Source organism: Hemibagrus wyckioides, linkage group LG21 (genome assembly GCF_019097595.1).
Source record: "Hemibagrus wyckioides isolate EC202008001 linkage group LG21, SWU_Hwy_1.0, whole genome shotgun sequence".
NCBI lineage: Eukaryota > Metazoa > Chordata > Actinopteri > Siluriformes > Bagridae > Hemibagrus > Hemibagrus wyckioides.
In genome coordinates this window covers 16490945-16506245 of record NC_080730.1, presented here as the reverse complement: position 1 = coordinate 16506245, position 15301 = coordinate 16490945, and the positions used below count along the sequence as shown (strand labels likewise).

Genomic DNA, 15301 nt, shown 5'->3' with positions numbered 1-15301 from the left:
CCCTGTACTCTGATATGCAAAGAAAAGAATTTCATTGTGCTGTAATGTACACTATGTTGCCAAAAAATTTGGGACACCCCTTCAAATCATTGAATCCAGGTGTTGTTTTTCAGGGCTTGGCCTTAGTTTCCAGTGAAAGGAACTCTTAATGCTTCAGCATAACAAGACATTCTGGACAATTTTATGCTCCCAACTTTGTTGGAACAGTTTGGGGATGACCGCTTCCTGTTCCAACATGACTGCACACCAGTGCACAAAGCAAGGTCCATAAAGACATGGATGAGAGAGTTTGGTGTGGAGGAACTTCACAGAGTCCTGACCTCAACCTGATGGAACACCTTTGGGATGAATTAGAGCAGAGACTGGGGCGTCTGCCTTTACATGCACATGAATGGCCCGCCTTTTACAGCTATAACAGCTTCAACTCTTCTGGGAAGGCTTTCCACAAGATTCAGGAGTGTGTTTATGGGAATTTTTAACCATTCCACTCTAGAAATGCACTGATGTTGGACGAGAAGGCCTAGCTTGCAGTCCGAGTATACTGAAGCATTAAGAGTTCCTTTCACTGGAGCCCAACCCCTGAAAAACATGTGAATTCAATGATTTGGAGGGGTGTCCCAAAACTTTTGACAATATAGTTTATATGTGACAAATAAAGACTTCTTCATGAAAAAAAAATCAAATCCCAAAAGTGCAACTTTTCCAAAATCAGTTGATGCAAGATCTCCTTCAGTTCTCTTATTCTGAGAGTGAGTGTGCATGCATACATATATCCAAATGTATTCTGTGATTACCTTCTTAACATAAACCAGTACCCCACAGTTACTCATATTACTCTATTATTGTAATTGGTGTGTGTTATTAGTTATAATTACTGCACCATTTGTAGCTCACTTGATTGCTTTGTGACTAATGCTTGGAGCACTCCTGTGCACTTCCATTTAAATAAACCATCCCACCAGTTCGTTCTCGATCCCTCTTTATTTCTTCTGTTTCTATTTCTTTATTGCTTCTGGCTAATAGAGTTGTAAAATCCTGCAGAAACATTTCCAGATATGTGTACAGAGACAAACCATATGAAGCAGAATCTTGGTCAAGGTTGTGGTGGAGCTGGAGTGTGTCCCAGGAACACTGGCAGGAATACGCCCTGGATGGGATGGGATGGGATGCTAGTTCATCTGAAAGTACCCATACCGACTGACATTCACACACTCTTTCACACCCTGGGGCAATTTAGTGCAAGCAGTCCATGTTTTTGGTGGAGGTGAGAGGAAACCAGAGAATATGGAAGAAACCCAGATGAACACGAGGGGAACTCTTGAACTTATGACCTTCAAGTAGGCAGTGATGTTTGGAATATCCATCCATCCATCCATATATCTATCTATTGAAAGACTTTAGTTTGTCCTAACCCTGCCAAAGATCTAACATGCTTAAACCCCACCCACGTCATGTACTGCATGAAAACTAATCTAAAATAGGCCTTGAACATTCACCTCGATGCTACAGTGATGTAAGATTTGAGCTAAAAACCCGCAACAAGCTAATAATCACAAGGCCCTGTTCTGTTCTGCTGCAACAACCCTTTCAAGAAACATCCATCATCTCAGGCATTGTTCAGAAGTTGTCCACATCATCTCCGAAGCCACGCCCCCCCCCCCCCCCTCCACAGTGCCGGAATTATTCTGGGGATTGTGTCCAGTTTCCGCACACTTCGGATTTTGACCGGATGCGCAAAGCAAATCTGGAGCCTTTGTTTCTCCTGTGTGGTTGTACTTTTAGATATTATAGTGTAGAATAGAAATAGTAGAAATACGCGATTTCGGATGTTTCCTTAAAAAAAAAAACGTGCACGAGATTCCTCGGCGCTAGGATCCAGCGGCGGCGCCCTCTCTCTCTCTCTCTCTCTCTCTCTCTCTCTCTCACCCACCCTCCCCTTCTTTTTTTCCTCCCGAGCCTGTTTGAAAGTCTCCGCCACACTTCGGCCACTTCCTGGATGGCGGAATGGAGAGCTTCCAGCGCCGCTGCTCCGTCTCTTGTGTTCTGGCGTGAAAAGCGTCGCGCGCTTGACTCCGCGCGCCTCCTTGGCTTTTTCGGCTTGGCCGCGCGATCCAGTCCACTCCAGCTTCCACGCGCGCGCCGTCATGTTTTTTATACCCCGGGAGTAACGGCCGCGCCGTCTGAGAGGCTTTAAGAGAAAGAAAGAGAGAGAGAGAGAGAAAGAGAGAGAGAGAAACTGTTTCCTGGACGAACTTAAGAGAAAAAATTTTTTTTTGGCGAAGCTTTCTTCTTGCGCAAAAAAAAAAACCACCAGCAGTTTACAGTTTGTTTGTTTGTTTGTTTTAGCCGTTGTTTGTTTGTTTTGTTTTTAAACCGGACGTTTTTTAGGATAACTCAAGTCAACAGTTGCTCCGTGGCCGGTTGTCGATGTGCGCGGTGCCATGCCGAGGCTTCAGCAACCGGGTCGCTGCTGCTGGATTCTGGCTTTAACGCTGGCAGCCTGCGCGCTCCTCCGGGCCCACGCGCATCCCGGTAAGTTTGCGCGTGAAGCATCAAAAACATTCACTCACTGTTTACAGCTACAAACTTTCCACTTTCTTTTCTTTTTTTTTTACACCAGTCTTGCCCTTTTCCCCGTGCTTAAACCGAAGAGCTTTAATCTCCCTTTTTCTTCCCCTCTCTGGATTCGACTCTCTCCCTTTTATCCGAACTACCGGAATTCATAGCAACACACTCGCACCAATTTCACTGCGCGTGAAGGGATGATTATGATGTTGATGATGATGTGTTGAAATCGAGCTCGTTGCTGAATGATGGTTGTGTTACATGACTTGATTCAGAGCGTTACAGTTTACAGCTCCTGGGGACGAACAATCCCGCTGTGCTGCGTGTGATTTCAGAGAGAGAAAGAGAGAGAGAGAACAGGACGGAACCGTTATTTTCCGTTATTTATACGATTTTCCCCTCATCTAATGCACGTGCGTTACGTGATTCATGTTGGAGTAGAGACTAACTTACTAGTGCAACTAACTGGGAAGGAATGCACAATCTATTTTCCCCTTGTTTCTTAAATAATATAGTAAAATAATCTTTTGGTATAGGCTGCCAGTGCTCGTGCAGAATTACCCTTTTATATATATATATATTTATATATATATATATATATATGGTTTTGCATAAAGTGCACGCGCACTATACCCCAAATGCAGTTTTGTTTTCGGAGGAAATGCTCGCGTCTCGCGCGCATGCAGCTACATAAGGCACTCGCAGCCCCGAGTGATGAGCCTCCATCTCCTTGCTTGCAAACCCATATTAGCGCCATAGATCAGCTTTGATGTCGTGAGTTGCCGCTGCACGTGCGTCCGTGCATCCACGGACACCACGGCAGAGACTGCGCCACAGTGCACGCGCATCCCCAAGTGTGTCAGAGCCATCTAAGCATCATGAAGAATGCATGTCGGTGTCCTCTCAGACTCATCATGGTGCATGCTTCGTGCACACGTTTGTCCTAGTGCATCCACATGCAGATCCACCAAGTTTTGGTGTGTGTTTGTGTATATAGGATCCTTCCTGACAAAACCAGTCCTGAGGTCACACCGGCCATCCAGGATTGCAGTCGCACACCTCGGCTTAGGCTTAGTGAGATACTTTGAACACAATCGATTGGAGTAATGTTGGTGGAATTGATCGTGGTTGCGTTAAACCTCTGTTTGCATTCTTTAGACGACACCATGCGTGAAATGCAAATAAATCTGCAATCAAGGGTTTTTTTTTTGGTTCCCTTCCGCTTCTGACCCACTTATGAACGACATGATCGTTCGCTGCAATCAGTGTGGCATCTCATTTGCCAGATTTTTGCATACAGCAGTGAAGTCCCTTAGTGCTTGTGTCCCTGTTTCTGTTCGAGGAAAGAAGATGAAGAAGAACAGCAGTATGCCTGGTGGGTTTAATAGAAATGACATAACTCCGAGCAGCCCTGGCTTTGATGTATGTATGGCCAGTGTAGTGCCAGCCCTGGTTAGACATGCTGCTGTGTTTGAGTTGCCGGTCTCGAGCGTTCATTTTACATTCTGTCTGATTCGGATGCTTGAGAAGAGGCGGCCTGGGGAGACTCGGGTCCGGGGTGCTGTCTTCAAACACAGTCCCCCAAAATCTTTACTTTTCAGGCAGACATGAGCTTATACTAGTAATGAGTGTTTCATAAATAAGGCTTCCATGCCAACGGGCGCGTCTTTGTGCACATGAATGACTCGAAGTTATCTGACTTATTTTCAAATTGGAGCAGGAATGAATTTACACCCCCCCTTTTTTGTTTAAAAACAATTTATTTTGCACTTCAGGTAGGACAGAGAGGGAAACTCATCAAAGACGGACCGTTTTAACAAACCGTCGTCGTCCATCCGTTCTACTTTCTGACACGATGTTCTCTCTCTCTCTCTCTCTCTCTCTCCCTCTCTCTCTCTCCCTCTCTCCTGCTTAGGTGACATTTCTCCGCCTGTCTGTCTCTAATAGACCTGTTCCATAACACAGGGACGAGACAGGCTTGCTTTTTTTTTTTTTCTTCCTGCATACTCAGCTGATGCTGCTGAAATTTGGAAATTTTACTTATCCTCTTTTCCGAGCGTGCAGCATGTGAGTGTTTGTCTGTGGACCAGAAGAACAGTGCTCCTGAAGCTGGCTGCAGGGCATCTCATGCTTTCGGTCACGTGCCAACAGAGCATGTCTTAATTCAGAGGTGCCTCGACTTCTCAGGTAGCCCGTGTGGCATAAAATAAAACGGTCTCGTCCGAATGAGTCAGCGCAGGTCGTTGAAATGATTCAGAAGTGAATCTCAGCCTGAAATGATTTCTCGGCCTGTCACCATGATTACAACACAAATCTCCTCGCCTTTTTTATTTTTTTTATTAAAACATGCACATCATTCTGCCTTAGTACCAGACTGATATAGTAATTCAGCCAGGTTTCAGTATTTATGGAAATATATATATATTTATGTCTGGCTCTGAATAAAAAGCTATCGACAGAGTATTTCATACTGTTATTTCTGAGGCAGGAGGACCAGAGCAGCGTGCATCAGGGATCCGGGTAGTAATTTAAATCTCTTACGAGGCGTCAGACTCTCTGCCTTTATGAATTTTCTTCTTCCTTTATGTGGGCCGTGGAAGCGTATCTGCGCCTAATAGAAGAAGATAATTTGCTAAACGTCCGCTCGCTAACGGCCACTTAAACTCGGGAGCCTCTGGAGAGAGATATAGTCTGGCGTTCTTGGTATTTGGGATGCGCAGGCTGGCCCCTGGAACGACATTCTCATCATCCTCATCATGCTCGACTCGCCCTCGTCGTCCCATTATCGAGCGCTTTAGCGTCGCGCTGGGTTCGCCCGCTGTACGCCTGCTCGGGTAATAGATTTATGAAAATATATAAGGAGACTCTGCAGACTATGAAGAAGAGTCCAGTACAGGCTGTGTGTCTTGCACTGAATAGAGACTTCAAGGGCGTCAAGGAAAATGTGGAAAGTCAGACCAGTCTGTTTTCTTTCCCTGCCTTAATTTCTGTGCTTAATGAAGTGTGTGTACGGAGGAAAACACCCGTCTCGCGTCAAATAGTGCTGAGCGCTCGCGCCTTCCATTGTTCCACACCATTGTTTCCATCAGGGCCTGCAGAGCAAGGTATATATATATATATATATATATATATATATATATATATATTTATTTATTTATTTACATAGGAAGGGTGGGTACATCCTATAATTCTCTCACAGGTTCTCTGTGTTCTGTATTATTTTTAGGATTGAAAAAAGTGACTGCTTTTCTCTCTCTCTCTCTCTCTCTCTCTCTCTCTCTCTCTCTCTCTCTCTCTCTCTCTCCCCTTCCCTGTTTGATTTGTTCCACTAAGGCCTGCTTGGCTTCCTGTCCGAACCTTATGTGGGCAGAAGGCTGATTTCACGCCTCTCCATTATCCCAGCTCAAACAGCGAGCAAAGCAGCCAAAGCTGTCTGCCTGCGTCCTCGCTATTTAACTATACTCCACATCCTTACTCCGTCTGCTTCGCTCTCACTCACTCCCTCACTCCTCCTCCTCCTCCTCTTCCTCCTCCTCTTCCTCGGCTTCATTTAATATTCCAGTTAATTCAAAGGACTTATCGGTGCGGCTCTGGCTGTTCTGTAACTGCAATGAATAGCGGATCTCTTTTAGTCTACTCGTATTTTAATGATATATACGCGACAGGCAGAAAAATAAAAACACGACTCGGTGGCTATTTGCACAGAAGAAAAGATAAATAGAGAGAAATAAAGCCATCTTTATCTGTAAATAGAGGAGACGCTCAAAAAAGAATTTTTTTTTTTTGTCTCTCTCTCTCTCTCGCTTTTCAGTCAATCAGCATTAAACCTTTTTGGAAACGAGTGACAAAGTTTTGTCTCAATCTTTTAAGTGCTTCTTTTAATACGCTCAGTTTGTCTCTAATGTAAAATTATTAATTTCACCGCCGCACACATTCCCGAAAAAAGACCTTTTTTTGATTCGGATCTCCCGAGCAGGAGTGTGAATTTGCTCGCGGACCCGTGCCGAGTGCACTTTAGATGATCACCGCCATTAATTCAACCACGTCGGACAAGCTCACTCGGGGTCTTTTGTGAAACGACATCAAGTTTATCCATCACCCCGTGGCTTTCTTCTTCACCTAATAAATTATTGGACTTTTTTATACCTCCATTGATTCGGGATCTTTTATTTAAATATTTCTATTCCTTTTTCTCCGGGCCTGGCGGCTGGAGCTTTTCTTCCACCTGCCTGTGATTTGTACCCTGATCAAATATTTAGAGTGAGAACCTGCAGGATCGTCTCTTTCACTTTAACGACGTGGTGCCGAGCCTCGTTTCCCGCCCGCGTAAATTGCTCTCAAAAGCCTCCCGTGATACATTCTGCCACCAGAAGTCACTCTTTTATTTTATTTTTTTTTCCCAACGTGGCGTGAGGCTTTTCATCCAAAAGTTTGAATCCCACTCGCGCTCTTTAGACGACTTCACCTCCAGGATATTCGCTGAAAAGTGAAAAGTAGTCGATGGAAACCGGTCCACTTTTTCTTTTTTCTTTTTTTTTTGCTGACTTTTTAAAAAATTTGCTTACCATTTATATGAAAACATGCCTTCTTCAAAAGGTGTACGTTACTCCGGTGAACCGAACTGAATCGATGAATAAGGCGCATAGAAGTGGGGGGCTAAACCGCCTCTCTGACGCCTACACTCCGGAAAGCCCTTTGAAATCCGTCTGAAGGAGTTACGTATGTCAAGTTATATACGTGTGTGTGTACTGGGTGCACCAAGCCTTTCTGAGCCATGTGGCAAGAGCACGATGAATCTCAAAGCATCGTCACGTGCCTCATGGATCTCGGATGCCGGAGCCGTGGTGTTAGACGAAAGGGGAAAGGAACACGCTAGAACATTTCTGTGTCATCTGAGAGTCTGGCACTTCTCCGAAAATGAAATGTATAGATTTATGTACTCATGGAACATAAAATGGCTTGCTAGTGACCGAAAGATGACCACTGACTCAGACTTTGAATTAATTTCTCAGCTTTTTTTGTTAAAGAAGGCAGGTCACTAATCTGACCAAACACCAGCGTCTCTAACCCTGTAGCTACTCCCTTGACCGATGATCCGCCTCCTGCTATTGTACATAAATAGTGTGTAATCAGATAAGCAGCAACGTGAGTCACTGAATTATGACTAGATCATTTTTCCCTACAGGTTTATCAGCTCTTTTTACAGTATTACAGAGTTTCAGACTTCGCCGTGCCTCGTGGGCGGAGCATCCGCGCCGGAGATTAGACGATTGGTGGTGTCTTCCACCCGAATCTCTCTGGAACTCTGGTGATCCTTTTAAACAGGCAGCGGGATGTACTTTACACACACGGCCATTCATCGACACGTGCCTCACCTTCTCTAGTTCTCTAGCGGTGCATTATTCTCATTGCTAAGTGCTTTGCCTAATACCGCAAATCTTTGTGAACGTGCCAGGTGTATCTGGAGCTGAGAATGAAATGGCGGTCACGTGGCCTTGTTCTGCTGCAGATGTAACCTTTCTTTTCTTTTTTTCCCCCCCGTGCAGCGCTGTTCAGTGCTGTGCTGTTGATGCATCTGGGTTCTGGATATTAGCTCCTTGGCTATGATGGCTTCATTACTCCATCACTTAAGCCTGAGAAAAAAAGAGAACGAGAGAAAACAGGAAACTATTAGACACTCTCCCCTCGACATCCCATCAGCCGAGTGATTTTGCGTGTGTGTGTGTGTGTGTGTGTGTGTGTGGAGAGAGAGAGACATACTTGGTAATGTCATGAGGTTTTCTGGGAAGCCCAGTCACACATTCCGAATGGCCATTTTCACAGTCGTAGTGCATTAGCGCTGCATTAGGGACCGAGTGAAAAAGCTGGACTGGTTACAAGTGCGCCGCTCACTCCATTTGGCCCGGTTAAGGGAGCGAGGGAGCTTGCGAGAGGAAAAGAAAAAGAGAGAAAATCAGAAGAAGGGAGAATAACCACATGCCACGCGGCGGCGTGCCGGGAGAGTCGCGTGTCTCATTAAATTCTCGCAGCGGCGTTGGTTTTTCCACTTTAATGCTTGGGAGGACACCGCATTTCCTCCAACTAAGAAAGAGAGGAGGAAAGAAAGATCCAGGCCTGTGGACTCAACCCAATTTGTCTTACTTCTGCTGAAGCTGTTCAGACTACAATGCTCTTTCCCTCCCTTTTTTTTTTTTTGCCTGGTTTTCCACCCAAATTGGCATGATTTTTCTTTCCCTTTTTGTATTTTTCTTTTTTTTTTGTCTCTTCTGTTTTCCCAGGCAGTTCGGATCTGCGAGCAGTGATCAGTCATCCTGCTATTGAGAGTACGCAGAGAATGGCTCATGATCAAAGTCTGTCTGCTCTGATTTATTCCAGCCGTAAGACTCACTCAGCGTAGAGTCTAGTGGCTTTGGAGAACAGTAGTGTTCAGTCTCTTATTCTTACTTCCTTTGTGTTTTTCTGCCTGTCTCCACTTTCTTTCGGTGAGCGAGGAACAGCGTTCTGAAGTAGGGACTCGTTCCGGTATTCAGGGGTCGTCCGATAAGCCCTCTCCGTGCTCTGACGTTACGTGTGATAATACGTGACTTAGGCCTAGCTTACATTGCTGCGCTACACTGCAGCCAAAATAAATCACATTTTTGCAAAAAAAATAATAATATTGATTTCCTATTTCCTGTTATATAAGATATTATATAAGATCTTAATAAAAAAAAAATAACAGTATTTCTAGGCTTTTAAATAAAATTATTTTTTTTAATTTTTATATTATTTTATATAATTTTTATATTTTACTTCTTTCTAGAAATGAATTCTGATTCATTGTAAGAAAATCAAATTTAAAGCTTAAAAAAATATTATATATACCTAGAAATCGTATATTTTGCTTATTATTATATATTATTATTATTATATATTATTATTATATATTTATTATTATTATCATCTTATAATAAGAAAATTTCAGACTCCTACGGAACGACTGAAACCCTTGCAGGTCAGGGCACTTCACTTCTGCGAGAACTGAGCACCGCAACACACACACACACACACACACACACACACACACACTTCCTGTCCTCTTACTGGTCAGCAATTCCTAGTGTTTTGCATGCTCAGATTGGAATACTGTAAGATCTTTAAACTTGAACGTAAGGAATTTTCATGGCTAGCAGCCCATCAACTTATACGAAGCTCAATAAACATTAGCACACCTTCTTATAGACTGTAATTACAGGCATCGGTGACGCTTTTTTTGCATTCTCTCTCTCTCTCTCTCTCTCTCTCTCTCTGTATATGATATGATCATGTGCATTTCATCCCCCACATGTGCATTATCACATAAAGAACCGATATAACACTAAGCAATTTATATGTAAATAAAGAAAGGTTCCAGGATGCTGGAACATTGCCCTGATTGGAGAGACAAGTTCACATGAGGAAAGGTAAATGTCACCATCTGACTCTGAGGCTGTTCAGCCTTTTTCTCTTTTTTTTTTTTTCTGTCCCACTACCAACATCCTTTGATTTTTTTCCCCTCGTCTTTTAGTGCCGGTATTAGAACATTAAGCTTGGAGCATTGAGGAAGCATGAAATCAGGCTGGAAAAGTGGAAATTCTCCTTCATCGAGTTATTACAGTCATGGCTCGGCATGACCTCTTAAGACCTTTCACTATTCACAGCACATTTTCTGGGAATAAGGGGTTTTCTATGTTCTAGAGTTTTCCCTCTTTCCCCTCTCTCTCTCTCTCTCTCTCTCTCTCTCTCTCTCTCTCTCTCTCTCTCTCTCTCTCTTGCTCTCGCTCTCATTTACTAATCAAGATTTCCTAACCCAACATGTTGAAGGTGGTTCACTTCTCACTCCTCTGAACCAGATGTCTAACAGATGGGCCTCTCCGTTTTCACCCGAGGGACTTCTGGAGTTTCCATCCTTCTTCATACCCTCGTTCTCGCTGTCCCTCTTTCTTCCCGTCTTTCACTCTGCAGCCGCAATTCAGCATCCCCTTCTTTTTTCCATCAGCGGTTTATTTTATTCTGTTTATTTATTTATTTTTTTAAACAGTGTGAGTAAGTAGAAAGGCAGGTCCTAGTCGAAGGCTTTGGCCGGTGCATTCCTCCATCCCTCATGGTGGAGACAAGCGCCTGTGTTCCACCTGAACCCCCTCTGGATTTACGCCGTTGCCGCGGCCATCTTTCTTCCGTTAATCACCCAGAGGGCTCGATGAATGAGCCGCCGGGGAAAATCGAACGGAGATTGGCCAGGCAGAACGGGGAGAGGAGAGGAGAGGAGAGGAGAGGAGAGGAGAGGAGAGGAGAGGAGAGGAGAAAACAGAGGAAGAGAGGGAACGTAGAGGAGGGCCTTTCTTTAGAGAAGGAGAGCGAATGAGAGGGGAAGAGAGAAAGGAGTGCGGTTTTGAAGAGGATAGGAAAGGTGAAAAAGATGAAGGGATGAGGTGAGAGAGAGAGAATTGGGAAGGAGAGGATAAATAAAGACTATAATAATGATGAAAAGGAAAGAGGACATGGCAGGGGGGAAAGGGAGAAGGAGAGACAAGGGAGGAAAAAAGAAAAGAGTGGAATGGAAGAGAGAATAGGAAAAATGAGAAGGGTGAAGTAAAGGTAGGAGCAGGGGGGGGGGAGGCAATTGAAGAAAAATCTAAGAAATAAGAGATGTGGAAAATGAGACAAAGGAAGGAGGAGGAGAAGGAAATGAAAGAACAGAAGAGTGAGGAAAGCAGAAGTAGATATGAGAGAACCTCTCCAAGTTACACTGTCACTTTACCTCCCCCATCTCACACACACACACACACACACACACTCTCCACAACCAGATACGAGCCAAACAACGGCAGGGTCCCAATCGTGAGCGTTTGAGTGAACGGCTGAGAGAGTGACTGAACAGACCTGCTCCTGTTTAGCAGTGTAAACAAGCTCCTGCCTCGTCTGCCATCTGTGATCATCACCGAGGCCTCGAGACAAAATAACACCTGCAGCTTCATCGCGACTCTGCGGCCAAACGCAACATCAAAGTCATGCAGTTTACCGAAAGACAAATATACACAACTTTTTATTTGGCATGGGTACGGTTTTTTTTTTTTCCTCGTTGTCTCTGTAACATCCCGCTCTCTGGATGGCCTGAATAACGTGTGGAATATTCCGGATTTTCCATAGAGAACGATGACATACTTCTGAAAAATTGACTTGGTCAGCCTGGTAAATATATTTAGAGAGAAGGATCTATTCTCGGCTAGTTCTAACTAATACCTCAGCTGTCGCACCTCTGCCGCCTCGTGTGCATCATCGGAAGCATCGTCTCAAATGGCACGGTTTACATGGACTGATTAAGCTTTGCGTTACGGATCAGAAAATAAGAGGTTCAAGTCACCAATACCAAGCTGCCAACGTTGGACCATTGATTAAAACTCAGGGACGCCAAATCATCTTATTCTCTGACCCCAGCTTCCTAATGCTCTGTAATGTAGAATTGTACAATGATCAGACAAATAGTAGGATGTATTTCCTTGTAGAATATGTCTAAATGTAAACCGCATAGCAGGAGCTTAGCCCCACCCCTTTTTTTCCGCAAATCTTCGAGTGTTGAGTGCATGAAGCGTCCAAAATTCCACCATTTTTCTTCTTCTTTTTTTTTTCCCCTCCATTCCTGAAGTGCATTTCTTCATGCTGGACTTTTCAGTGTGGACGACCTATCCGCAATTGTGCACAAGTATTTACACTGTGGTTTGTTTTTTTTTGCATATATGCACTCCGAGATATTTACACTCATCCGGAATAAACGACTGACCTGACTTTGTGACGGAAAATAAAACAAATAGTGGCAGAGAGAGAGAGAGAGAGAGAAGCACAATTAATGGCTGTTTTCAAGTCAAATTTTATGAATAAATGAATCTCTAATGAGTCCATATTTACTGCGCTGAAGTGTCATGAATTATGGAAACTCGTGATTGTGACCAACGGCGAATCCATCCGTTGTACAGCGGCCGTCACTGAATCATTGATTGCATCTGGAAAGCAATCAGGAAATGACTAATTATAACTACAAGGAGGGGTAAAGGGAAAAAAAAAACTGGAGGGAAACTTGCCGAGGGCCAGAGCTGGAGCGAATCGTTCACCTCAGCGTGATAGGACGAGGCCCGAGGCATGACGAGCCTTCACTGTCTGCATTTTGGCCTCTCTTCCATTCTTCCTGCTTTCCTGAGGCAGTGCCCATGTTTTGGCCAGACAACAGGTTTTCAGTAATGCCTCTTTGAGGCACTCCGCCTCGACAGCCCGTTGACGAGCATTCACGGAACGATCCAGAAAGGAAATCTAATTACCATTAAAAACAGCCCGATAGCTCTGGGGTCTATTAGCTAAAACGAATGGAAAGCATTCACGACAGCTCTCTCTCTCTCTCCCTCTCTCTATCTCTTTCTCTTTTCTCTCTTTTGTCCTGTGCTTTCAGTGGTCACACAGGCCCAGTCCTTGCCAAAGGCACTTTTTCACACTGTCTCTCCCTCTGTCTCGCTCTGTCTGTCGTTTCTTGCTCTTGTTCTCGGTCTCGTTTAGCGTATGCTGTGTCCCAAACGCTACAATTCGTGTCGAGTTCACGTTCTCGCTGAAGCCTCTCACACAAAGCTTCCCAACCCTTTTATACAGTCTGTTACACCAGCGCGCTGAAAGACCTGATCCGTTGGTGGTCGTGAAAAAGAAATCGCTTCAGCACACACAGATAGAACGATGGAAATACAAAAAGGATGTTGCGCGATCATATTAATTTTGACCTCACTCCAACCACAAATTAGCCACCAGGCTACTATCTTGAGACTAATCTTGAGTCGTCTTCATTATGATACATGTGTTCTTGAGAGTGCCGCACAGCATTCTGGGATATTATGAGTATAATAGCATTGTACTCATTGCAACTTCAAGCAAGAGATTGGCTAAAGGTTGGCTGAATTCCACTCACATATGAAATGAAATTCTAGGTGGAGTTCCCGACAGAAAAGTCAGATGAAATCCTGTTAGCGTGCCCCGACTGGGCAGATGGCAGGACATAAAGCTTATCTGTGTAGAAAGTAACCCTCAGTTATATTGGCTGACCTTAAAGAAGCAGCTGTTTGGGCTGTGGGTAAATTGTGCGAGTGGAAAGTGTGTGTTTGTGAGCGTGCAGCGTACAGTAGACGGCAAACACCCCAGCAGCTCCCTACACACACACGCACACACACACACACACAGCGGGCTATTGTATTGCAGAGGAAGTGTTTTGGGCCATGCAGCAGATGGTGGGTAACAAAATATCATTCCATTTCCGCTCTGAGCCGCGCCGGCAGCCAAATGATAATCGAAAACTCTCGGCCTCTGGCCGTAATGAGATTCGCTGACCTTATTACTAGCCAACGCAGAGCGGAGAAAAGTCTATATATACAGAGATAGGATGTAGGAAAATTCTTCTCTGAGGTGTGTGTGTGTGTTGGTGTTCCACTGATTTTGCATCTGTAACAGTGTCAGCATTTTGTTTTCATAAGCTCCACGATGAAATATCACACTCCCCTGTTGTGCTACAGTCTTAAATCTAATTTGGGTATATGGAACTTTCATTCACTTTCCTTTCCAACTTTTATTTTTCATTTTCTTTTCAACATGATCGTCTTGATTGGAGCAAAATAGAAATGTAGTCAAATAGTAAAAAAATAAATAGTACTTAAAAACTCATTTAAATGCAGGATATTGTAATACACAGTTTGCTTTCTAAAATATTTGAAAAATAAATTACATAAATATTTCATTTTAATAGTCTGGAAAATAAAATACTAAATATTATTAGGGTGGATTTAATATTAGATGTTTTTTTGTTTTTTTTTGTTTATAACAAGCGTTTCGCATTCGTAACATCTGTTTTCTGGCCTGGATAAATTCACCACACCGTTGTGTTTGGTTTGTCGTTGTAAAAATGCCCCAGATCGTGAGTGTGTTCATATCTCAGGATTATTCACTTGGAACACGAGCCGGCTCAGCACGTCGGAATGAATTTTCGGACCTCGGTTTCTTTTCAGAGCAGCGAGGTGCCCGAGAGCACGCAGGTGAGCTGACAGGACTGGTGGAAAAAAAATGACCTCATCTCTCCACGCCTGCATTATCAACAGCGCTTCGCTCTTCCCTCAGGTCAGCAGACTAATGGCCTGGTTTCTCGCACCCTGCTGATCCCATCTTATTTTTCCACTCATTGATCAGCGGACGTGCTTTCTAGGAATTCTCATACTGAGAGGTTGATCTAGTTGGTAGTATATTGGTTTTTTCTGCTCCAGAGAGGTTTGGCCTTCATCCATGGAAAGCATATTAGTGGATGTAACTGCATGTTCTTTTCGGTTTGCCAGGGAAATTTCATCCTCGACTAGTCTAATGTATTCAAATCTGTGCTTTTAAGGAGTAGTAGTAGTGAATATTCATGATTTTTCCTCATCTGCAGTGTCATATTGCCTTAATGCCGTCTACACTGCTGTACTGGAGAAAGTGTGTGTGTCAGGGCTGTTAATGCACTAAGGTTCTCTGTGTGCTGCGTCAGTTTTTCCATTGTTTTATAGGCTGTGTGTGTGTGTTATTTTTCTAATTCCTCTTTTGGATCGACATTTTGATAGACACGCTCCTCTCCCCCTTTCTTTCTCCGACATGATATGCTTCAGGACGACGGCCTAATCTCCAAAGCAGCTCGCCTCATCTAAGTCGTAGTTATCAATCCAAA

The 15301-nt window shown here is 43.9% G+C and overlaps 1 protein-coding gene across 3 annotated transcripts in view; it reads left to right on the top strand.

Annotated features, from left to right (window-relative positions):
• The first annotated feature begins 1949 nt into the window (after nt 1–1949).
• ptprga (protein tyrosine phosphatase receptor type Ga) overlaps nt 1950–15301 on the top strand; it is a 273910-nt gene continuing 260558 nt past the window's right edge. Inside the window, exon 1 of one of the 3 annotated variants that reach the window (XM_058374136.1) lies at nt 1950–2532. In XM_058374136.1, coding sequence (XP_058230119.1) covers nt 2442–2532 — 91 coding nt within the window. In that variant the 5' untranslated portion in view covers nt 1950–2441. The remainder of the gene's footprint in view (nt 2533–15301) is intronic. The other 2 variants (XM_058374135.1, XM_058374134.1) reach the window with 2 other exon arrangements.